Source organism: Peromyscus californicus, unplaced genomic scaffold (assembly GCF_007827085.1).
Source record: "Peromyscus californicus insignis strain IS unplaced genomic scaffold, ASM782708v3 Scaffold_10__1_contigs__length_136768540, whole genome shotgun sequence".
Classification (NCBI taxonomy): domain Eukaryota; kingdom Metazoa; phylum Chordata; class Mammalia; order Rodentia; family Cricetidae; genus Peromyscus; species Peromyscus californicus.
The window spans coordinates 89831570-89857908 of NW_026294391.1; the positions used below are offsets into that span (position 1 = coordinate 89831570).

A 26339-nucleotide genomic window follows, 5' to 3' on the forward strand; every position below is an offset into this window, starting at 1 on the left:
CAAGACCCAGTCAGAGCCTTCCCAAGTAACTGGTAGAAATGTAGAATTAATTTGTTTTTCCTCAATCCTGTGTCTAATACACTTTCTGAGCCGCAATTTTCCTTCCTCACCTCCACTGTGGTTGCTGGATGACAGAAAGCCGCTGAGGCAGGGCCTGGCTTATGTAACTGTTTTCCCTCTGGAATTTTGATCCTGGCCCTATTCTGAATAGTCATCTAGCTTCTAAACCCCTGGCGTTTCTCAATAACCACACCCTTCCTTCTATACCTCCACCTGCCCGCAACTGGAGGTCCTTCATTGCTCTAAATACCTCTCTTCATCCAGAAAGTCCTGCTACCATGTCCCTGCCAGTCAGAGAAGACTGCATGAGTAGCTGTTGCTAATGCCACATCAGATGCTATATTTGGACCTTCTGAATATCTTTCTTGTGGCTTAGTTTGATGGTCTGTTTACTCTTCTCTCCGTGGCCCCCTATTGAAGTCTCAGAAGCCTCATGAGCATACAAGTATCTGTGGGAACTAGGTTTCAGATAATGATGTTATATAACCTTTCATATTTAAGCAACCACGGTCATTAGTGTTGTATTATTGACCATCATATTATAAAGTTTATAGAGCAGTCAATGCTAATGTAAGAAGCAATTTCTGTTATATTTGTTTCTTGAACACATCATTGTACAGTTTCAGTCAGGATACTAATTATATCTGATGTCTGGGTGCGTTTCTCCTTTTCACTGTCAAAGGTAGAAAATATTTAAATAAACATCTTGCTTTCTATGTTGGCTAAATATTTAATGAACACATAATCAAAGAAGAATTTTAAACTATAAACAGAAGCCTCTTTTGTTTAATTTAATATGTGTCAATTATTCATTTCCATAGCCGCCTACCAGACCATACTGTGAGAGAAATTGTTTTGTCACCTTTTACTTTACCTTTTCTGGTTTAATGAGTTTCCAGTGTAATGAGCTTTATCATTAACTTATTCGACATCATTATTAAAAGTGATATTCATGCCCAGCAAAATGAAACTTTTAAAGAACTAATGATAGGCAACATAGCTTGAGTGCTTCTATGTACCCTCTACTAGTCCAGGCTCTTTCATATGTAGTAAGCTACTTAATACTTGTAACAATTCAAAGAGACAGACACTATTATTATCCTCTACTTTACAGATAAAGAAAATTAGGTAGAGAGAATTTAAATAATTGCTCAAAGCCACAGAGCTAAGAAGTACATGATGGATCCAATTCCAAACAGCATGACCCCAGCCCCCTCATTCTTGGCTGGTATATTTTGCCTCCATATTAGAGATACAGAGGAAGTTAGCATTTTGTACCCTTGACATCCCTAGAAGGTATCAAAATCAGTTATATATTCAACAAAGAAAGTAAAAATATTTGTAAAACAAGACTTGGAAAACACCATCTTCAATACAGGTCATTTTGACAAGTGAGTATATCAGAACATTTATTACCATTCTAGGCACAATGCAAAGTTTTCATGTAAAATTTAATTAAAACTGCTAGAGAAATGTTCCCTGAGAGTGAAGTTTATAAAATGATGTTTTAAAAATAGCTGTAAAATTGTGGGAAAAATACCTATTTCAGTTATGCCCAATTTACCAACAGTAAGCACAACTCTACAGTCTTTTTCAGGTTACTCATTAAAGCCTGACACCTCTGAGATATATTTTTTAAGATCTTAACTGTCCTGCTGTGGATGTAACTGCAGGGATTATTTTCAAAATTGCTACTGGGATGATAGGATTCAGTATTACTGTTATAATCATAAAAACATACGTTTCTTTGTTCATGAATTTCACTAAAATGAACCAATGCATTAGAGTTTTCAAATGTCATTGTAAGGCTAGGTCTCATCAAAGGTTAATTAACAGTATAAATGAAGCAGAAAGGAACACACTTACCTGAGGCAAATATGAGAAATGAGTAAAGGTTACCTGGGTATATCCCTGAAGCAAAATCTTTTTCAATTCACAAACTGGAATATACAGCCTGAACAGCTGATATGAAACAGATTAAAAAAGATAGTGTAAAACCTGTTTTCCTAAATAATAGTACATAGCTTATGACAACTTGTACTTTTCATCAAGCCCCCAAGGGATTCTTTTTCTGTTTTTGCAAGGCTGGGAACTAAACCCAGGTCTTTGAGCATGGTAAGCAAGCATTTTGCAATTGAGCTCTATCTGAAGCTTTCCACCTAGTTGCTCTTAAGCACCCTAAAACCCAAGACTCACTTATGTAGTTACTCAGTGTGTGCTTGTTAGATTGAACATGAAGTTTTAGTAAAGCAGTCAGAAAGCCTGGATTTACTCGGTTCCCCGGGTTCTGTGACTTAGAAAAAATACAGATGTGGAGGACTTTACAAGTATTTGCAAATATGTCAGAGATGGCAGAGTGAGCCACTGAAAGAAGGGAGACATGAGAATGAAACAAGTCTTTATGTCTTAGAAAAGTGAAGTGTGCCTGATCATCTTTTCCCTTAGAATATGGAATCAGAAAATGAAGCAGCTGAAAATATGGAAACAGGAAATTTGGAAGCAAAAAGCATGGAAGCTAAAAATATGAAAGTTGAGACATTGTCTTCTGTCTCGGCCCTGCAAGCACTGTCCAGTCTACTGTATCCTGAGGAAGAGGATGATTTGGATGCTGAACAGGTGGCCATGCACTTAAAGATATATTAATTATGCTAAAGGAAGTTGTGGAACTGTATTTGAACACCTCGTCCCCACCTTGCTGTGGGAGCAGCACTGTCATCTGATACACGCATAGGAGGCTGCAAGGCTTATTATGCATGAGACTATAACCTCTAGTACATTTCTAGCAAACATAATTATATTTTTTTCTACACCACCTGAACACTGAATAGGAAAATAGTTCTGTAACTATGGCAGCAGTAGCCACATTTCAGAATGTTTGTCATTTGTATTTATGGTCAAAGAATGCTTGACAACCATTGCAGAGAGGAGTAGCTGGGATTGTTTATGCCTAGACAATATTTCTACAAAGGAAATATTTTCAATTATGCAGTATTAATTGATTTCCCATTCCTAGTCTCTTAATTTCAAAAAAAAGGCCTACATATGAAAACAACAAAATATTTAAGCCAAATGATAGGGAAAAATAGCTTTCGTCTACTAACAGGCGTTTCCCAGCACATGCTTAGATATATAATCAGGTGATTTTCATTTGGGGGTCTGGACAGGTAGCATCTTTAAACGTTGGAGCAGTAAGATTGGCTTCATTTAGGATAGAAGAGTTACCAGTCCAAGGCCACTGCTATTATTTCCCGGACACCCTGGTCTTCCCTCCCTCCTTAAATAGAAGTGAGCTTTGGCAATTAATTAGATTAGCCAGGATAAAGAAAGTTTGGTGCACGATTATCCTGCTATATCAGAACATTTCAATTTCCATAAAATTATTTTAATGAAATTATACTATGCCCACACATAAACCATGTTCTATGAAAGTATATATCAATTTATTCCTTCCATTTTTTTTTGATGTAGTGTGAAAAATTCAGTGGCCCAGATCAATATCCAACCTCATTAGGTGAAACAGATCAGAATTCAAAAAGATAGGAAATGAAAATAAAATTTGTAGAAGAGGACTACTGAGTCAGCATAGAGCCAAGGTGAGGAGACGTGGAGTTTTAGAGAAAAGCCTTAGTAGAACCAAACAAAGAAAAACCAAGTCATTGATAATAGCATCAAATATATACAACACGTAAGACACAGGGAGAAAAAGTTAGATGCAGGGTATCCACGAAGTTGGATACATTTTGCTCCCTAAGGTGAAACAGCAAAATGCTAACTTTTCAGAGCATACATCCTGGGAAAGATAGGCTTATACTACATAGAGTAAAGTAAGTATTTGAAAGACAGAAACCCTTAATATTGTTAAGCAGAGCTTGTGATTGGAACTGATACAGAGGTAAAGATCAGCCCTGGTTACAAACCCTCTTCCCTTTGGTGTTTATGTGGAAGGATGTTTATTTGCAACTAGAGATTTTTCTAGGAGGAAAGATGAGTGTTTACGAAAATAGAGAGACTGTAACATCATTTTACTGAATTGCACAATTCATAATAGAAAATTACCATAATAATATATGATTGTGTATGTGTGGGTTATAAGCAATTTTGAGATAATTGGTCACTCAGACATCTCAGTACAGATAACATTAGAGGGTATAGAATTAGAGATTCAGTACAGTGGGAGAATAATTAATGTTCCTACTGAACTATTAAATTTTCCTGGGGAGAAAATGCCTTTCGTTTTTAACATGTATCAATCCTGAGAACTAGGAAATGATTACAAGAATGATGTGTTCTCTAAAATGGACTCTGAAAAACAGCAAGAAAACTGTTGCATACACATTGGTTCATTTACACCATCCCTCTTCTAAATGAATTGTTAATTCTCTGGGAGATTGGGAAGAGAGTCTGTTGTTTTTCAAACTCCCAGGTGATCTCAAGACTTACGGGAAATAAGATTCCACCAATCTTTAGACACTGTGACAAGGATGTTCAAAAATCTCTCCAGTATTACAAAGTGACATGGATTGGAATGACAAATTGCTCAGATAATTGACTGTAGATACATGGTACAGGCTTAAATGATTCCCTTATAGAAAACAATTACCAGGTGGTGTTTTATTATTTCATTCTACCGCCTCACTTGAAATTTTATTTTTAATCATTTATTTTGATTAAGTTAATAAATTGAAACTCCCCTTCGCTCTAATATACTCATCCAATCATAACTGTCCATGAAGAGCATATCAATTTTTGCCAGAATGCTCATGGTTTCATTTCTACTGATTTAAATTTTCTATGGAAAGAGACACTGCAAAACAAGAGGCCCTTGTGTTCCAAGAACTGCTTTGCTCTGATTGACTATTAGTATTCTGATGATTAATAATTTAATAAAAGTACCACACATTTATGTGACCTCGGTGATTAAACAGAACAAAATCGGTCCAGAATACTACTGGGATTTTCACATAAAAATATCTGCAGTTCCTTAACTCCACACATACAGTTTTAGATCTCCTTTTGGAAAAACATTACCATCTCACACACTGTTGTGATGTTACATATTAATTTATGATTTATAACTTTTGGGATAGTTTGACATAATAGAGACCCAGATGAGCTTTCTTAACAACATACAAGGACAGACATTATTCTTCTCACCCAAACAGGACTCTGCAACTTTTGTACATGTCTGAAGTCTTGGATTATGAGGGCAAGAACTAAAAGGGGGAGTTAGAGGTGCTAGTGTGCCAGAATTCATGGAAATAAGGATATTTTGACCACCAGTAATGGAGTGACTCAGAACCTCAGAGGCTGATGTTAGAATGAACAATTAGGAAGAAACTTGAGATTGCATTGACATATCCAAGAATTCCTGAAAGGGGCCAGTGAGGTGATGGGCTAAGTATGTGTTTCACTGGGTCGAAAAGAGTGAAGATTGTTCTGCAAGGGTGTGCACACTAATAAAAACATAATAAAAACGACGGCAAAATAAACATATGGCTGTATGAAAAAAGTGGTTTGGCATTCATCTGGCACTGTAAATTGGAAGCTGCTGCATTAGGAAGTGGGGAAAAGAGCAACATTTCATCCCCAAAGTAGAGAGAGATAAGAACAGTTATTAGGACTTTTAAATGGATCCTTTGATGTCTAAATTCTTAGCTTCTACTTACTCTTATTTCAATAAAGTACTCCCATAAGTCTGTCTTTCATCTGACTATAACCAAACACTGCCCAAACCCCAAAGTGCCAATGCTTTTCTACTGACACTTGGTTCTAACCTTCATAGAGATGAATGTGGCTCATTCCTCCTCTCCCAAGGGATATACGATTCACTGGGCTGGAACCAGGGATTTAGTTCGACCAAAAAAATCAATTCGGCCTCAGAGTCTATTAAAGCAAATACTCTTTTGAAAGGACGAGGAAAGCACATTGAAAACAATAGTTGGCATCTGTGTCTGTATTGTGTAACAATAGTGAATGATTAAAGTGGAACTGTTTATGAGGGTTGTTTCTTTTAGACGGACAACTCATCAGATTTAAATTATTAGTAGTGATATATGTTATACGAGTAGTGGTTCCAGAATAGTAGACTTCTTTGCTTCTACTCAAGGCACAACTCACACCTGCTATTGGAGCCATGGGTCCTGGGAATATTGGACCGCCTAAAGCCAAAGAGCCCAAAGGTAAGTTGTTTAATAAAGTAATATAGATAAATAGAATCAATATAGTATTTTCCTCAGCAAAAGTAGATTAATAAAAACTAATATTTAATAAGATGAAGTAAATGATGTTGTATTAGATACTTCAGATCGCTGTGAAGGTGCATCTAAAGTGTTTTCACCACAGACAAATGATAAATATGTGAAGTAATGCGTATGTCTTGATTTAGTCATTCCATCATTTATGCGCACTTCAAAACCTTGTTGCACATGACAACAAATTAATTTTTAATTTGTCAATTCAAAACAAGCATGTGAATTCTAATAGATAAAGAGGTGAGTTGAGCTGGGCGGTGGTGACGCATGCCTTTGGTCCCAGCACTAGGGAGGCAGAGGTAGGAGGATCTCTGTGAGTTTGAGACCAGTCTGGTCTACAGAGTGAGTTCCAGGACAGCCAGGGCTGTTACACAAAGAAATCCTGTCTCAAAAACCAAACCAAAACAAAAAGAGGTGAGTTGAAGCAATCCTGCTGAGCAGCTGTTTACATGCAAAGATGACATTTTTACTTATGCTTCAGGTTAGTAGTTTTCTAATAAGGAAAGTTCATTTTCCTTAAACTGTCTGCATTCCTTGGTGCATTTTCTAGATAAAAGACTGAGGAAATGATACATGATTAGGCCTAATTTTAGGCACGTTCCTCATCTTCTGTTACAACCATAGGAATATCAAGACCTAGATTTTTCATTTTTCAGTCTTGTATAGTGTAGCAATTTCACAAAATCCATTTATTAAAACAAGTTCAATAAATACTTACTGGATATTTAAATATATTGAGAGTCTGTTCTGTACCAGGCAATATGATCATCTTTGTGACTACAAAGGAAATAAAAAATCTGTTCTGACAGAGCTTAAAGAGTTCTAAAGAAGAAAGCAAAACAAACAGCTATGTAATTTTATCTGACATCAAAATGTCTCTAAAGGGAAAGTTCATGGGGTTCCTTAAAAAAATCACTGGTGCAGGGGCTAGGATTGTAGTTCAGTGTTAGATACTCAGCTAACACAACAAACAAATAAACCACAGTTCAAAAAAATAAGAAAGCCATTTTTGTGACTCCCAAGCATTTCTGTTTATACATTTTCATAGAATGGAATATTTTACAAATCTTTGAAAATGTGAAAGCATTAATTCTCTTGCAACAGAGGATGACCAGAAAGGAGAAGCACATTTTGTTCATCAAATTAACTGATTTAAAAGATAGTCTGTAGAAAAAAAATGTTTAAAATAATGGATAAAATGAGGTCTGAGGGTGGTTTAAAATTTTCAGTTATTATTACTGTGCACACAAGAGGCTCTTTGCTCTACTCCAGAGATACTCACAATATGACAGACTAGTACATATCTGGATGGATTTCCATGTTGCCATATTTCCAATAATGTAGGTCTGGTAATCTCAAAAATTGGAGGGCAATGAGTCATGTGTAAAATGTTATGTATAAGCCTGCACTTAGGCTTTGGAAAACTCATGATAGAAGCAGATGCTTTACAAAGAACTGTGGAATTGAAAACGTGACACTCAGGTGCATTTCTGGGAAAGCTTAAAAGGACCGAGAGGAATGTTTTGAGTGTAAGGTGGGTCTCCATTTGATGCACCAATAGAAAGAATGCATGCTGGGCTTTTGCATGCTTACTGGAGCCTATAGATTTTTAAACATTTAAAAATGATACATAGAAACCCAAGCACCTGCTCAGCTCTGCATAAAGGACAAGTGATAGAGAGTTTCCTTAAAGTGCGCATGTGCCATAGGAAAATACTGCATTAAAAAAGTAATCATTCCAGCCATTGTTTTCCATTGCTTTAATTGACATGATTTTTAAAAATTGTGTAATGCATACATAGAAATTGTGTCAAAGAGCTTTTATAGTAAAACACAATGCATGACAATATAACTATCCAAATCAGATTGCTTATGCTTCATTTTTTCTTAAGTGAAAATTTTACACAAGAACCTATTTGTATTTCTAAAAAATATGTATACCACCAGCATAACTATACTGATTATCTTCAGGCCATTGAGTTGTAGATTATTGTATTTTCTTCTTCTTGCATATGTGTTTTTCTACAGTTATTGTTACATTTATGTAATGCATTGGCCTATAACGATATTAAAGGTAATTTATAATTTAGTTGATGGGGGAGTTAGTGATTACAAATAAAAATGTTTTTGATTAGTTGTCCCAAATGAGTATGAAGAACATGAACAAGTAACAGCTTCAGTTATGTCTTCTCTTTCTTCACAGCCATCCCTAAATCCAGTGGTAATGAAAGTGAGAACATCTGGAATCCAGAAGAGGTTCCAGAAGGAGCAGAACATGATGATATATGGGATGTTCGAGAAATCCCAGAGTAAGTCAAGTGACACCAGGAATGTGTTTAGATACTTAGGTTCGATGTATCATCTGATACTATTATATTTTTATAAAGTTCATGAAGTAACTTGCACCATATAAAAGATAAAACTACAGTGCTATACAAAGGGTACATACAATTGATTATTTTTCCTGTTCTAGAACAAAGACAAATAATGAAATACAATGCCTTCCTATTAGTTATTTACCTAGCAATAGTGAAAAATATAGCCATTTCCATTATTAAATTTACATTCAATTTCAGTTTTTGTTTAATGTAGAACTACCAGTGAGAGAAAAACAGCCCATTAAATTATAAACATACATACAACAAAATTACAATACCATGTTTGTGTGTCAAAGACCTACTTTTAATTACTCAATGTTCTGTAGTTTCAGTACAAGGTTATGTCCTCCCTCCAATTATCCATTATTATGCAGACTTATTTGCTAGATATTTCAGGGCTATGCTCAGTGTTCAGTATATTTTGCAACTGAGATTCAAGTTTTGCTCTACAACCATTTTGTGCAAAATCTTTTAATTGTGATAAAAAAATTCACTCTTTTAAGGAATGGTTAAATAGACTTTTAAATACTTATATACATTTGTATCTTAGAATCTTGAGTATTTAAAATACCTAGAAATATAAAACAAGTATTTCTGAATTATAATGTGCTCTGTTTAGTTTTAGGCTTCTGTTTTGTTTTGCTTTAGAATGGGTCAGGCTCTACTGCCTAAGCTGGTCTGGACTTGGGATCTTTCCTCCACCTTCAAGTGTGGCCTACTTTATTCTGAAAGACTTTTTTTTTTTTTTTTTTGGTTTTTCGAGACAGGGTTTCTCTATGTAGCTTTGTGCCTTTCCTGGATCTTGCTCTGTAGACCAGGCTGGCCTTGAACTCAGAAAGATCCGCCTGCCTCTGCCTCTCGAGTGCTGGGATTAAAGGCATGTGCCACCACTGCCCGGCTCTGAAAGACTTTTATGGCAAGTGATCTGACATTTTTAAGTCTGACTACAAAACTTTCTGGTGTATATTTTTTAATTATCCTTGTATGCTTTGAAAATAAAAGCAATGGTAGATCTCAGATAATTAACTGAAGGGAAGGATACAGATTTCTAATAAGTAATGTCAAAGACCTGTAAGCTTTATTTTTTAAAAAAAAATCAAAGATTTAAAACATTTATATGACTTCTCTTTTCAAGGTCCATGTCCTAGTTAGGATTACTATTGTTGTGAGGAAACACCATGACCAAAGCAACTTGTAGAGGAAAGGGTTAATTTGGCTCACACTTATTTCTACATTGCTGTTCTTCACTGAAGGAAGTCAGGACAGGACTCACACTGGGCAGGAGCCTGGAGTCAGGAACTGGTGCAGAGGCCATGGAGGAGTGCTGCCTTAGTGCCTTGTTCTGCATGGCTTGCTCAGCCTGCTTTCTTAGCACCCAATACCAACAGCCTGGGACGGCAACACCCACAATGAGCTGGACCCTCCCCCATTACTAATAATTAAGGAAATGCCCTACAGGCCTGCCTATGGCCTGATCTTCTGGAGACATTTCCTGAACTGTGGCCCTTTCCTCTCCAGTGACTCTAGCTTGTGTCAAATTGACATAAAAATAGCCACCACAGTCAGTCCATTCGTTAGCCAAGCCTGTGTAAGATACATCTCTAGTCAGTTTTTAAAACCTGCTTATAAAGGCATCTTAAAATTTACAGATAATCTTAACATCTTACATCATAAATATTTGGCAGAATTATCTGTCTCTGTGTTTTCAGTTTAAAATAAAAATGAAATAGTTTAGGTGCAATACATGTTAAATGATTTACATGCCTTTAATCCCAGCACTTGGGAGGCAGAGGTAGGCGGATCTCTGTAAGTTTGAGGCCCGCCTGGGCTACCGAGTTCCAGAAAGGTGCAAAGCTACACAGAGAAACCCTGTCTCACAGAAACCAATAAATAAATAAATAAATAAATAAAAATAAAAAGGTAAACACGTGGCCCAAAAGGAATAAAGTAAAAAATTGTTAAACTTTTTATCCTGCTTTGGGTACTTCATTTAAAAAAATCTAGTTTTTCAATTGACATATGTTTATTTTAAACCTTGTAAAAGAAACTCCAATTTTTTTTACTTGAAAATATGTTTTTTTCATATAATATATCCTGATTACAATTTCCCTTCACTTTATTCCTCCACTTCCTCCATACCTTTCCTCCCATCAGGATCCACCCCCTTTCTGTCTCCCATTAAAAAACCAAACAAGCTTCTAAAGGATAATAATAATATGATATATAATAAGATTTTTTTAAAAAAAAAAAAGCCAAAGCCAGGCCTTGGTGGCGCACGCCTTTAATCCCAGCACTCGGGAGGCAGAGGCAAGTGGATCTCTGTGAGTTTGAGGCCAGCCTGGTCTACAGAGTGAGATCCAGGAAAGGCGCAAAAGCTACACAGAGAAAGCCTGTCTCAAAAAAAAAATAAGATTAAAAAAATCCAAATACATTGTAATAGTACAAAGCAAACAGAAAGGAAAGAGCCCAAGAAAAGGTACATGAAACATATATCGACTCAGAGACTCACTTGTTGGCACACATAGGAATCCTATAAAACACAAAGCTTGGAGCCATATTATATACACAAAGGACCTGTAGGGTACAAATGAGAAAAAAAAAGTTAAAAATAAAAAAGGTAAAATTAAAAGAAAAGGCCCTGTTATGCCATTTTGAGACAAAGAACCTACAGAGATGCCGTTGAGTTCATTTTGTGTTGGGCAGGTGGCACATTTCTGTGTCTAAAGAATGGCTAACTCTCAAGTTGTATCTATATGAAATTCATTCATTTGTCATATTATAGAATGAAAGCCTCACATCCATATGCAGCCAGAATGAAACTTGAGTAAATGGCCACTTTTCACCTAGACATTTGAAGTTCTCCAGAGAACATCTGCCAAGGTTCAAAGAGAATAATAACTCCAGTCACGACATGAACAAAACTGCTTTATAAGAATTTTTGTCTCGATTTTTTTCCTTATGGAGATTCACTTCAAAAATGTCCTAATGGATAAAGAGGAAAATGGATAATGAACATGAAGTTCACAAAAGAAGAGTTGCAGCCACCAAATGGAAAGTAACAAGGACCTAAGCTGAGTCATTGGCTTGGCGGTAGGGTTACAAGGGTCATTACTTCAGGGAGTTTGAAGGAATATTTAGTAATCGACAACATATGAAGGATGGGAGGAAAGCATCAAAGAGGATGCTGAATTTATTATTTAGGATTAGAGATGGGGAAGACACAGTTATGTGTTGGATGCATAAACTCTGAGGTGCCTTGGGGACCTCAAGGTAAACCTAGAAAGTATGAGGTAGGGAAATGGTATCCTTTGCTTAGGATAAGTGCAGAATCTTGAGGAACTTCATCTGGGAAGTCATGCACATGCAGTTCAGCTCCTTCTGTTTTGTTTTAACCTGAATTCACCTTTATAAATACTTGGTAGACACTACAGCTTATTAAGAGAAAGGTATTCCGAATCAAGCAGCTACCTATTGCTAGTCCCGTTCAAACTCAGAGACATTTCTTTCTCATTCTTGTTCTTTCTTATTTACAAGTTGTCAGAAAGTCAAGTCTTTTAGCCTTCTAATCTGCAGTTGTGCTACTTCTCCGGGTAGAATTAAAATTAAAAATGAATTTATAAATCTGAGAGTGTGGGTCCTTGGTAGAACACTTTGCAACATGTGTGTATGATGCCCTTGTTTAGATTCCAAGCACTGAAAGAAGAAGAAAGGGGAGAGAGGAGAGAGGAGGAGGAGGAGGAGGAGGAAGAGAAGAAAGAGAAGGAAAGAGAAAAGGAGGGGAAAGGGAAGAAGGATGAAAAAGGAAAAAAAAAAAACCTTGTAAATCACTGTTTCGTTCTATTGGAACAGATAGAGTACCTCAAAGGAAATATTTGTGAAGTGTGTGTGTGTGTGTGTGTGTGTGTGTGTGTGTGTGTGTGTGTGTGAGAGAGAGAGAGGGGGGGGGGGGGAGGGAGGGAGGGAGGGAGGGAGGGAGGGAGGGAGAGAGAGAGAGAGAGAGAGAGAGAGAGATCAGGAAAACCTTTCATGTATTAGGAGTCCCATTGGACTTGAATCAAAACCCCATAGTCCAGCTGTGACAACTATACCACCACCGTGTTTCTGCTGTAGGCTTTAGAAGCACAAGCAACCATTGAGATCAGGTCATTCACACCTGTGTCTCCTATAAATCATACAAATGTAGGAGCCAAGATCCTGTGCATTTGTAACTTCACCAAGGTCACACAGTTAATGACAGACAATACTGAATCTAGATTGTCTTTACTTTGCAGTTTACAGTCAGCAAAGGATTTTTTTAATCTATTCATCAATCCCATGGGTATGGGCTCAGTATTTTTCTGAGCCATTGTGTTCAAGGAATGATTCTTTTTTACTTGTAATTTTATTGGGCCTATACTAGAAGTTCCTTCCACCCACTTATTTGGCATATATCTGAAACAGGTAAGCTTTATTTTAGAAAACAGTATGTCCAAAATCTCAGTCTGCCCCTCAGTGCTTAAGTTTTGAATGCATTTCTAGACTTCTGTTTCTTTGTGTTCTAGTACATATTTGAAAAATAGTGAGCACTTTATCTATTTTAGTCCTTTCTCTTTTTTTGTGCTAACATAATCTCAAAAAGTCTCTAGTATCCATTGTGTGTTGTGACACGAGATGGCTCTTTCACCTGAGAATTGTCATTGGTGTTTTTTCAGTTATGAGATTGTATTCCAACAAACAGTGGGAACTGAGGACATATACCTCGGATTAACAGGAAAGGATCCCTCAACAGCAAGCTGTCAGGAGTTGGTGGTAAGCCTTACCTCTTCTTCTTCATTTTGCATATGACCATTACAGATAACTGCTATTTTCATAGGATTGTAAACAAATATATAAACTGCAAATGGGGGCTGCTATGTTTAAGGTTGCCAGGGGATTGATGAGATCATTTAAAATGGATCACGTCCAAAAATCACCTAAGTTTATGTGTGTTAGACAAAATGTACAGATACACATGATAAATTCATATGACCCAATACACTATTTCTAGTCCTGTTAACACTAGCTAATATCATACTGAATATCCTTCCATTCTCCTGCCGTCTGCTTATCTGACCGGTTATTACCTTCTGATGAGCTGACAGGCCAAATGGGATAAAATATTTCCTTCCCGGAATCTGTCATATCTGTTATTTCTTCTCTATTCTTGGGATGACTCAGCCTGTAATGGGGAAATTCAAAAAGTATTTTCTTCTGGATTTTCAGATCTGGTTTTTACTGCTAAAAGTAGTCGTAAAATGTTGGTTAGTTCCCTTGCTTGAATGACGCCACAGCACATCGGGGACCATGTCGCCACTTCTAACAACAATAGAAATGCCAATAATAGGAATGCTAGCACTTAAGTGTTGCTTATTCCATCCTCATAATGATCTTGTTGAAAAGTGTGAGTCAACCCTAGAATGTGAAATTCAGCTCACTTTGACAACATGAACAAGTAATTGGTGTTAGAATGTTATTTTTTTAGATCAGGGGCTATTCTTTTTTTAAATCCTTTTCCTTCTCTTACATTATCGAGTGCTGAGGTACCCACAGGAGATGCTTAATATCTTTTCTCAAGAAAATGATAAATGGACTCTCCTTCTGGCACTGGCTTCAAGTTTTCTCTTATTAACAAAATCTAAGACATTCAATTGAATCAAGTAACATAATGGGAATAGTGACTTTAAGTACCTCAGGAGATTTTTCAAACTCTAATGAGTTAAGATTTCAAGTGATCTTGAAGTAATTAGTTCCCAGGGTCTTACCAGTAATATTCAAATTTCTCTCCCTTAAATTACTGTAAAATTATGTTTTTGATGTCTAGTGTTGGTGATTGCTCTAAGCTCTGGAGAAATTCTAGGCTCTAAATAAATAAAACTGTTGCAAGCCTATCCATTTTTCTTATGCAAATTGCTATTAGTTTTAATATTAAAGCTATCCTGAATAAAGGATCTTGGAAACTAAATTGCATCTTGTAACAGGAATATACAGTTTATCTCAAACCAAATAAGAATATATAGAGAATATTTGTGCTTACCCTCTAATGAATTCATAATCAACTAGGGAAAAAAACCTAATAAAGATAAATTGTTTTTATTATTAGCAATTAAACTCAATGTAGGCAATTGTAAGTCTAACAGATCTTCAGGTTTGGATAAGGCATGGACACCAATGAAGAACAATCAAGTAAAACATTGTTAGTGCCACAGCACTCTCCCGCCTCCCTCCCGCCCTGTGTGTGTGTCTCTCTCTGCGTGTGTGTGTGTGTGTGTGTGTGTGTGTGTGTGTGTGTGTGTGTGTGTGTCTGTGTGTGTCTGTGTGTGTCTGTGTGTAGGCTGGAGGACAATTTTGGATGTCATTCTCATCTCAGGAACACCATCCACCTCCTTTGAGACAGGTCTTTTTTTTTTTTTGGCCTGGATTTTACCAATTAGGCTAGACTGGCTGGTCAGAGAGCCTCAGGGATCCTCCTGTCTCGACCTCCTCAGCCCTGGAATTACAAGCACGTGCCACCACGCTTGGCATTTTGATATAGGTTCTGGGGACTCAAATTCATCTCCTGATGCTTACAAGGCAAGCATGTTATCAGCTGAGCCATACCACAGCCCCACACTTCGCCACTTCCATACTGTTCTTTTTTTTTTCTTGCTTTCCTTTCTTTTCATCTTTATTCTTCATCTTTAAATTCTTAAACGAATTCTACCACATGCCAAACACTGTCCTAAGTACTAACACACAAAGAGAATTCAGAAATAGTCACTTGCTTTCAGGAAATTTCCAGTGAATGTGATAGATGTCTAAAAAAGAATCCCTGGCGTTCTGTGTGGTCAGTGCATGTGTGGAGGCATGTAACAGTTACAGAATAATAGAAAGCAGGAAAAGATTAGTTAATTACATTTGGATAAATATGATTTCTACAGTGTACAACATGCAAAGAAAGGCCTGCTAAGCCGAGATAAGAGTATATGGAAAGGGGTAAAAGCATGGCGAATTTGAGTAAATGGTGACTCTAACAAGAATCAAGAAAAGTGTGGGCAATCAAATACTGATAAACTGACTCTCAAAACAGAATTTTTTAAAAGCCCTGACTTGGGTTGGAAGTGTTTAGGTTAGAAATATTAATAGAAATAGAAATATACAGGAGGCCATGGGGTTGATTCCCTGCACAGTAAATAATAAACTCCCAAATTTTAGCTTGTTGGTTTTTTTCTGTGAGTAAATGAGTGGTGGCATCCATTCTCATTGCTTAACTTGACTAGTAAGATTCAGAGTAAAGAGACTGCTGACCCCATCCGTGCTGGTTAGTTTTTTGTCAACTTGGCACAAGCCAAGTTCATCTGGGAAGAAGGAACCTCAGTTAGGAAAATGTCTCCATCAGACTGGCCAGTAGACAAGTTAGTGTGTGCATTTTCTTCATTGATGATTGATGTGGGAGGGCCCAGTCCACTGTGGGTTTTGCCACCCCTGGGAAGGTGGTCTGAGGCTGTAAAAAAAAAAAAAAAGCAAACTGAGTGACCTAGGAAAAGCAAGCCAGCACACAGCACTCGTCCAAGCCCTCTGCGTCCATGTTCTGGTTCTGACTTCCCTCAGTGGTAAATCTGACATGAGAGTTGTATGCTGAAGTAAAGCCTTTCCTCCCTAAGTTGCTTTTGGTCATGTTGTTCATCACAACAATAGTAACCCAACTAAGATAACTATTTCTTTCTCAATTCTAAGCGCTTATTTTTCTATTGATAACATGGTGGTTTTTTGTATCTGAGACATCTTCACATTATAAATATGTTATTCATTTGATTAAAATGCTTTAAAGGAAAGATAGTTACATCAAAAAGATAACTATACACATCAATTGTGTGATGCAGTTCAGTATCAGAAATACTAAAACATGGATAAAATTGAACCTCAACATTGGCTAACTATTTTAAGTGGGTTTTGGACTTGGTTGATATGTAATAATCTAGTCCAGAGACTTAAAAAATTATCATTTGTCCTTTTCTTCTAACCCCAAACCTAAAGAGTGCCATTATTCAAATTCTAATGGCCTGTTATTATACCCCTGCCACTTACTCCTGCATGTGTAACTACCCAGTCTCCCTTGTCTTGATCTGTAATGAAGTATTTTTGAGTTGGAGCTTGAGCTAAGTCTGTGGTTTACAGACTTGTTTTGCTTTGGTTTTAGCTGTCAAGCTTTTTTTTCAAATACACTTTTATGAGAAATCTCAACATATAAAAGTACTGTTTTCTTGATGAAAAAGGTACCATCACCCAATAAGTATCTAATAACAATGATAGGAGCTCCTTGGAACACATTTGAAGAACATTGATCTAGTCTCTCCTCTTTATATTATTATATTAAGTTTGAGCCTATAAGGTATCAAATACTCCTAATGAATTAGTGAATGATAAGAGAGCTAGAGTTTCTTCTTCATGGGTGACATAGATGTCTTCTTAGTTACTTTTCTATTGTTGTGACTCAACACCATGACCAAATGATTAAAAGAAATCATTTAATTGTGGGCTTCCTTACAGTTTCTGAGGGCTAGTCCATGATTACCATGATGTGGAGTGTGGTGGCAAGCAGACAGGCATGGCTCTGGAGCAGTAGCTGAGAGCTCACATCTAATCTGAAAGTTGCATACAGGGAGAGACTGGACCTACCCCCAGTGACACACCTCCTCCAACAAGGCAACACCTCCCATGCTTCCTAAACAGTCCACCAACTGGGAACCAGACATTCAGATATATGAGCCTGTAGGGGCCATTCTCATTCAAACCACCACAGATGTGTTTCTGTATACCTCATGAGTACAAGGTTCCTACTTGGTTTGATTTTAGTGTCCTTTTCATTCTTTGTATTTTCCATCCTTCCCCCCTCCCCAGGTCTCCACTCTGTGGATTTTCTGTAAATATCTCTGACTATACTGTCTTAGAATACTTGCATATCATTGTTTGCTATAAATTTTTAATTCAACAAATACTTAAAGAGAACTTAGTATGTGCCTAGATGCTATAGATGCACCACACAGTGGATAAATAATGTTGAACAAAGTAAACACATTTCTCCTTCTCCCTTACTGACAATACTAAGCAGTCCCTAAGCACTGGTGCAGTGGGAGCTGCTAGGCAGAGTGAACAGATTTTCACATATTCATCAATAGGAAAACAATGGCCCTCAAAGGAAGGAGATTATTACTTACACAGACAGTACTAACAAGATCACTATTCAATCAGCTCCTCAAATCTTTTGCTTAAAGGATAATATAAAACTAAAAGGGTCCATATGGCAGGTAACCTGAGCAGTAGGGTAGACTATTGCTGTGGGGTCAACTCTGCACTACACCTAGCTACTTTATAGCTTGCATCTGCACTTAAGGTAAGTGAAATGGCAAATTCTGTGCTTTTCTGGAACTAAGAAGTAGTGTGAGACACTGCCTCATGGTAACCTCCTGCAAGATTGAGGGCCCCTTACAAGTTAGAGAGACAGATAAGAAACAGCAGTGAGGCAATCCCTCAAAGGTTACTTATCTTCCCACATTCCCAGAGGATCATAATATATTCTGCTAAGACCTAGGTCACACTATAGTATAACCTTGCTTATATGGCCTATGTGAATATTGCAGGGTCACTAGAGTAGCATAATAGAGATATTTTCCTACAGGATGAAAAAAATTATTTTGTTTTGCTGCTTTCACTTAATAATAGGAATAATAGCAAATGGTCAATATAATGTTGATTATGTGCTAGGCATTTCTGTAGAAACAACAATTATTAATAACCCTGACACAATGTTATTATTACTCCCATTTTAGAGATGAGGGTATGGAAGCACAAGCAATTCATTAGTTTAATAACATACTTGTAAAATTGGGCAGAACTAAGGCTGTTGGAATCTGATAGAGGTATATGCAGAATGGTATGAGTACAAAGAAAGGACAATCAAAGTCATGTCACAATGGAGGTGGCATTTGACCTGAACATTTGAAAGACAGATGGTATTTTGTCACGTAGCAAATATGAAATGCTTTCTAAGCAAAGTGATCAGTATGAATAAAGTCATAACTCTGTGAAAGCATGTGGTGTGGTTTTTCTTTCTTTTTTATTTTTGAGATTATAAAATAATTACATTTCTCCTTTCCCTTTCCTCCCTCCAAACTATTTCATATATCCATCCTTACTCTCTTTCAAATTCATGGCCTCATTTTTCATTAATTGTTATTATATGCATATGTGTTTTGAGAACTATCTGTGAAGCTCTTAAAGCCTCAGAATCCATGTAGACATGTAAAAGATAAGACAGAATAAGTGAAGCAGGGCTAGATGTGAAATCCCTTGAATGTCTCACTATGTACTATGGCTGAATAGTGTACCCCTGAAATTCATATATGGAGACCCTAAGTTTTCAGCATGATAAAATTTGAGGATGAGGCCTTTAGGAAATAGGTTCAGGCCAGATCATGTGAAGCCCTCGTGATGAGCTGAGAGATCTTGTAAGAAGAGACACCAAAGAGTTTGCTCCTGTACACCAGGAAGGTCCTCACTATAATCAATACCACTCTCACACTAATTTCTGACTTCCAGGCTTCAGAGCTGTGAGAAAATAAAACTATCTTTCTACTGTTTAAGTTACCAAGTAATATGGTATTTTGCCATGAAAGGTAAAAGAGAATAAGAGGCTGTCAGATTTTAGCTTTCCTGTCTGGCATTATAGTTGGTAATTATTTTATAGGGGGTGAGTTAAACGGTGGGGTATGAATTTCAGGACTACTCCAGAGGCAGTATGAGATACAAAGATGCTGATAGAGGAAGAACATCCATCATAGAAACGAGGGGAGAAAGAATGGGAACTTGCCTAACCCCTGAGAGTAGGACTGACAGAGGCACTGTGGTTGACAAGTGAGGAGTCTAGGGGAAGAAAAGAAGTATGGGTGTCTGGGATATGTGGGGAGATAGTTAGCTTCTGCAAAGGACACTTTGTGTCAGGAAGCAGGTGGCTGCATGGGGGATTTAGATCAGCAAATTCCCATTTCACTTATTTCCATATTTAATGTCCAAAAATGAATGGGACTACAGTTATTCTGCTAAGTGATTCATGGTTTTAAGAGAGGGAAAAAGCAGACTTCGGGTAGTTTAATATTCCTTTTAAACTATAATTGATGCATAATTCTTCTGCACTCATGCTTTGAAGGATCTATATTGATAAGGAAACAAACCAGCTTGCTTTTTGTTTTGTTTTGTTTTTCATGGTCATTTCTTTGAAGTGCGAGCTAGGAGTCTTCTTCCCATCCTTGAACCTCCCTGAGAACAGGGAGGAATCTGGGGATGGTCTAGAAGGCAGTCAGCATCTGGCAGATAGAACCAGGAATCACATGTTTATCACATGTATTTATTTCAAAAAGCTGTCAGTCATTCTAATCAGTTCACTGAGAATTCACTTGTTTCTTGAATAGTGTGCTTCTTGAATCCTGATTTGTATCTTAAGGTTAAAACAGTCATATTCATTTACTTCTAGTAAATAAATAGATTTAGCTACTTAGTAATGAAGTTGATTATCTTTTTCCATTTAAAATTCTAGAGGACAGACACCTATTTTGTCTTGTTTTAGCTTCCTGATTGTGCTGACCTTGTTTGATTGGTTACATATCAAGCCATGTGTCAGGGAGGATATTTGAGCTGTAAAAGGATTCCTTATTATCAGCTTGAGGCAGTACAGTGAACCTTCAATTAAATTTCTAATAGCTCTCTCAGTAACACACATACATTTATAGTTAATATTACAACATTAGTTTATAATGATTGTGGTGGTGGGAGAGGATAACAAATATATTCTTAAAAGTTAATATAATTGTATTGACTTAATATATTTCTGATTATGAAAGTAATATATATTTATAATGTTAAAAATATCAATATTAGTGTAAAAGTAAAAGCCTTTCATCATGAGATACATAATAACTGCAAAAAGGTCTCAAAACCATGGATGGAATAATGGTGCAAAATGTCTTATACATATTACATAGTAATAGAGCATCAGTAATTTTACATTTCAATGATGCAATTTTGATGTGGTTTCATCAAATGATCAAAATCACACGGTCCATAATTATTGAGCCAGAACTGGCAGAAACATTTGATTACAGACAAGCAGTTTCTGTAACTGAATAGTGTACCCCTGAAATTCATATATGGAGACCTTAAGTTTTCAGCATGATAAAACACCAACACTTAAGGGAAGGATGAACAAAGGAAGACACATAGAATATCAGCAATTTTATTGTAAAGAATAGAATGGTTATTTACCAGAGGTGGGAGAGAGTGGAGAGGGGAGAAGAATAGGGAAAGGTTGGTTAGTGGGCAGTAAATTATAGTTGTTACAGGAGCAAGAAATTCTGGGATATTACTGCACAGCAGGGTGACTCCAGGCAATAATTATGTGCTGTATATTTCAGAAGGCTAAAAGAAAGGAGGTTCATTGTTTTCACAATAAAGAAAGGATGCATGTTGGGCGAGAAAGATAGGTTTAACTTGATTAAAACATCACACTGTATAAATGTATCAAAACATCATGTTGTACTTCATCAATATGAGTAATTTCTAAATATACATATGAGTAATTTGTACGTGTGTGCTGTGCACATAATGGGTGAGGTGATGTGGGGTCCACAGTACCCATGTGCAGATCAGAGGACAAGCTCGGGTGTTGGTCCTTACCTTCCATTTTGTTTGAGACAGGAGTCTCTGTGTTGTTTGCTCCTGCCTGTTCTCTTGCCCATGTCTTCCATCTTGAGGTAGGAGCATTATGATTACAGACATACAGAACGACTGCATGGGTTCTAGGATTGGAACTCAGGTTCACACCAAGCCCTTTGCCCACTGAGCCATTTCCTCAGCCCAATTTGTACATTTTTATATACAAGTTAAGATAACTTAAAAGAAATAAAGAAGGATTAAAACAGATACTCAGAGTTGCGGGGACCAACATTAGACTTGTCAGGTAAGAAGTGGTCAGCCAAACCAAAATAAAATAAAAAGCTCACAAAACCAAAACAAGTAGTGTTAGCCAACTACTTCTTGGCAGGCGACCTGCCTTGGAGGGTGGTTGATACACTAAGTGACACTCTATTCGAGAAAACTGATTTTCCCTTTGCCAGCAGGTACTGATTACAAATAGTCTCCTGGTTAAAGGTGGGATTTTGTGTCGCTTCCCCTTTTCCATGCTGGGTTGTTGTATGTTTTGAGGCTGTGCAGGCCTTGTGTGTGCTGTTATAGTTTCTGAGTTCATACGTGTATCTTCTCTGGTGTGCTGTTCCATTCTCAGAGTTCATACGTGCATTGCCTCTGTTCTCCTGTTACAGTCTCTGTGAATTCATACGTGTTTGCCTCTGTTGTGGCTCAGAGATACTGTTGCCTTGGAGTCATCCTCCACCTCTGGCTCTTACATTCCTTCTGCCTCCTCTTTCACTTAGATCCCTGAGCTCCAGAGTAGCTCAGTCTCTGCACATGGTCTAGTTGTGGGTCTCTGTGTTAATACTTATCTACTGCAAGAAGAAGCTTCTCTGATGGGGGTTGAGCAATTCCCTGATCTATGGGTATGTCATTAGGAGTCATTGCTATGTTCCTTCAGCAGAATAATAGTAGTAGGTTTTCCCCTAAGGACCCACAACCTATCTAGTCTCAGGTATTTGTAAGAGTTTTGTTGTTTGTTTTGATTTTTGCTTTTGGGGTTTTGTTTTTCAAGCCCATGAAGTTGGTAGGTAGGAAGGTGGTGAGGCTCTGGGAGGATTTGGGATAGGGAAAAGAATATGATCAAAATATACTTTATGGAAAATTTAATAAAAATAAAGGAGTGGCCAGCCCTGAACACATATACATATGAGCAATACTAAATGGACTCAGAAGACTGTGTTCACAGACATACACATACACATGTGTACATGGTGTGTGTGTGTGTGTGTGTGTGTGTGTGTGTGTGTGTGTGTGTGTGTGTTTGTAACAGTAATAGCTAAAGGAGAAGAGCTAATGAATTTGAGAGGGAATGGGAGATACAGGAAGAACTGGAGATGGAGAGGATGGGGTAGAAATCATGTAAATATAGGACTCATGTATGAGTCTCAAAAATAAAGTAAGTGTGAGAAAAATAAACACAAAGAACTGTTTGTTGGTCTTTGGAAGACAGCAGCTTCAGTGTCATGGAAAATGGCAAACTGAGCAGGCCTGAGAAAGAGAGGAAGACAAGACACCAAAACAAATACTATTCTTTTTTTTTTTTTTTTTGCAATACAGTTCAGTTCTACATATCAGCCACAGATTCCCTTGTTCTCCCCCCTCTTGCCCCCCTCACCTTCCCCCCAGCCCACCCCCCATTCCCACCTCCTCCAGGGCAAAGCCTCCCCCGAGGACTGAGATCAACCTGGTAGACTCAGTCCAGGCAGGTCCAGTCCCCTCCTCCCAGGCCGAGCCAAGCGACCCTGTATAGGCCCCAGGTTCCAAACAGCCAACTCATGAAATGAGCACAGGACCCGGTCCCACTGCCTGGATGCCTCCCAAACAGATCAAGCCAATCAACTGTCTCACCCATTCAGAGGGCCTGATCCAGTTGGGGGCCCCTCAGCCATTGGTTCATAGTTCATGTGTTTCCATTAGTTTGGCTATTTGTCCCTGTGCTTTTTCCAACCTTGGTCTCAACAATTCTCGCTCATATAAACCCTCCTCTTTCTCGCTAATTGGACTCCCAGAGCTCCACCCGGGGCCTAGCCATGGATCTCTGCATCCAGATCCCTCAGTCATTGGATGGGGTTTCTAGCATGACAATTAGGGTGTTTGGCCATCCCATCACCAGAGTAGGTCAGTTCGGGCTGTCTGTAGACCATTGCCAGCAGTCTGTTGTGGGGGTATCTTTGTGGATTTCTGTGGGCCTCTCTAGCACTTTGCTTCTTCCTATTCTCATGTGGTCTTCATTTACCATGGTCTCCTATTCCTTGTTCTCCTTCTCCCTCTCTGTTGTTGATGCAGCTGGGATCTCCCGCTCCCCCAAACTCTCTTTCCCTCGACCCTCGCCCTTCATTACCCCCACTCATGTCCAGGTTGTTCATGTAGATCTCTTCCATTTCTCTGTCATTGGGCGATCCCCGTGTCTTTCTTGGGGTCCTGTTTTCCAGGTAGCCTCCCTGGTGATGTGAATAGCAGTCCAGTCATCCTTTGTTTTACATCTAGTATCCTCCTATGAGTGAGTACATACCATGTTTGTCTTTCTGAGTCTGGGTTACCTCACTCAGGATGATTTTTTCTAGATCCATCCATTTGCCAGCAAACCTCATGATGTCATTGTTTTTCTCTGCTGAGTAGTATTCCATTGTGTATATGTACCACATTTTGTTTATACATTCTTCAGTTGAAGGGCATCTAGGTTGCGGTTAGCTCAGTTGGTTAGAGCGTGGTGCTAATAAATACTATTCTTTACAGAAGTTTAGTAGAGAAGAGAGGGGGAGAGACGGAAGAATACATGGGATTTGAAGAACATTGTAGAATAGGAGAGTTTTAAGTAAGCTTTTAAGCTGATGACAAATATCTGTTCTTTTATTGACATTTATTTCTTTCCTATTGTGTGTCACTGGATCTAATGAACAAACATTCAAATGTAGTCCTACTCTAAGACGTTAAGGGATGCCTAGGAAAGAACAGATGCATTTTCACTTACTATATTACAAGATATTATCATTTTGTACTCAGGGGCCAGGGATCATTAATTCCTGCCTTAAGAGGGTCAGTCTTGAGCGTGTAGCTACAGCTCAGATGTGTAGTACTTGCCGAGAACATGCCAGGCCCCGAGTTCCCTCCTTAGCAACCACTAAAGGATAATCTTGAAAACTAAAGTATTTCCCTATACAAATATGCCCAAATAGCTTCCCTCTACTTTCAAGGCCCTGATTAAAAAGGAACAGTTTGTCTGACTGTGGCAGTGCATGCCTGTAATTCCAGCACTCAGGAGACAGAGACAGAAGGATCACCACCAAGTTTGAGGCCTGCCTGATCTGCATACTGATAATACTCTGTCTCAGGAAAAAAGACAGTGGGAGACAGTTTGGACATATAAGGAAACAACTCGGCAGAATTCCACTCTGTTGACCTTTTCCTCTTTGAAACCCAGTTTCTGTCTTGTCTTTAATGACCTACCTCCTGGTTTTCTTTCCACATCACTGTCCAGTCCTCCTTTCCTTTGCTCCCATCTCACTGTTTGCACATTCCCTTGAGCCTTGACATCCTTCCTCTTTATCTGCTCCCTTTCAGTTAGTCCCTTGGCTTACTTCCCACTTTTTTAGTAGGTGACAGAAACTCAACATGTCCATAAAAATACTCATATAATTGTTTTTTTGAACATCTTTCTTTTTAAACTTTCTCATGGCAATATTATTTACTAGGGATAATATAGCTAGGAGATAACAGCGCTTTCCTAGCATAGAGCAGGCTCAAACTAAAAACCCAGCTCAGCTCTCGTTCCTCTTTCTTTGATATTTCATAGTCAGCCCATCAGCAAGTCTTGTTTGTTATACTTTTAAAATACATTCGAAATCCCTCTAATTTTCATTACTACTGCAATTGATTTTATGTTCCAAAGTACCACCAATTCTTGCCTGATCCATTTTGATTTTTCTCTGACTCATCTCCATGCTTCAACCGTAGCCTTTTGACACACAGTGTAATTGATCTCTAAAAAGTAAACAGTTCCTGTACTTTGTAGGGAGAATTGGGAGAATGGTAAATTCAAGGTCAGCTTAGACTACAGAGTAAATTAAAGCTAGGCTGGACTATATAGCAAGATCTTTTTTCGTATGAAAGATAGCAAACAAATATACAGATTTAGACCACATCTTTCTTTTCTTAGGCCCCTAAATGACTTCCTATTGCACTTAGAACAAGACTCAAATGCCTTTGTCCTGATCTGTGAGTTCCTATATGTTCTGTCTTACCTTCTTTCAGTTTCACCTTGTGTTGCATTTACGTCTTTGTTCATTGTTTTCTACTTACTCTAGCCATATGGTTCTGACCCTTTAGTATGCCAAGTTATTTTATTCAACCTGGCGTGTTATTCTCTCACGTTGCAAGTTTATTTCCTACTTTTCTATAATTTTGCCACCTATTTCTTTCTATTTGTTATACCAATTAATAACCCTAGAACTATATTATGGGATAGTAGCGAATAATGGACACCATTTCTTAGGACTGTCCCCCTTTCTCCTTGTTTTTGGGACTGTATTTTAATTACAATGTTTCTCTCTCCCTTTCCTCCCTCCAAACCTTCCCACACACCCCTCCCGCTCTCTTGAAGAGGGGGTGGAAAGATTGTAAGAACCAGAGGATCAAGGAGTTTCCTGTGAGATTATGTGTCCTAGTAACATCAGAAGCTACACTTATAAAGAGTCCCCAGCATGATCGCTCAGTTGTGAGCTGAGCAAGGATGACAGCAGTGAACATGTGGATGTGGTGGGAGCAAGCTCACAAGGCCTCAACTTTGCGAAAGAACTACAGGCAGTTGAACAGAGCTGGGAGGGGGAGAAGTGGTGCCCCCCAGGAAGGAGCACACCAGTTGGTTGCCCATTGCCAACATTCAGCCCAGAAATCATATATACAAGTAACATTA

At 38.0% G+C, this 26339-nt stretch overlaps 1 protein-coding gene across 1 annotated transcript in view; it reads left to right on the top strand.

The window, feature by feature from the left end:
• Dnaaf6 (dynein axonemal assembly factor 6) overlaps nucleotides 1-26339 on the top strand; it is a 41990-nt gene that overhangs the window by 6259 nt on the left and 9392 nt on the right. The window contains exons 2-5 of the mRNA XM_052746473.1: nucleotides 2506-2676; nucleotides 6167-6239; nucleotides 8515-8620; nucleotides 13381-13477. Coding sequence (XP_052602433.1) covers nucleotides 2509-2676; nucleotides 6167-6239; nucleotides 8515-8620; nucleotides 13381-13477 — 444 coding nt within the window. The 5' untranslated portion in view covers nucleotides 2506-2508. The remainder of the gene's footprint in view (nucleotides 1-2505; nucleotides 2677-6166; nucleotides 6240-8514; nucleotides 8621-13380; nucleotides 13478-26339) is intronic.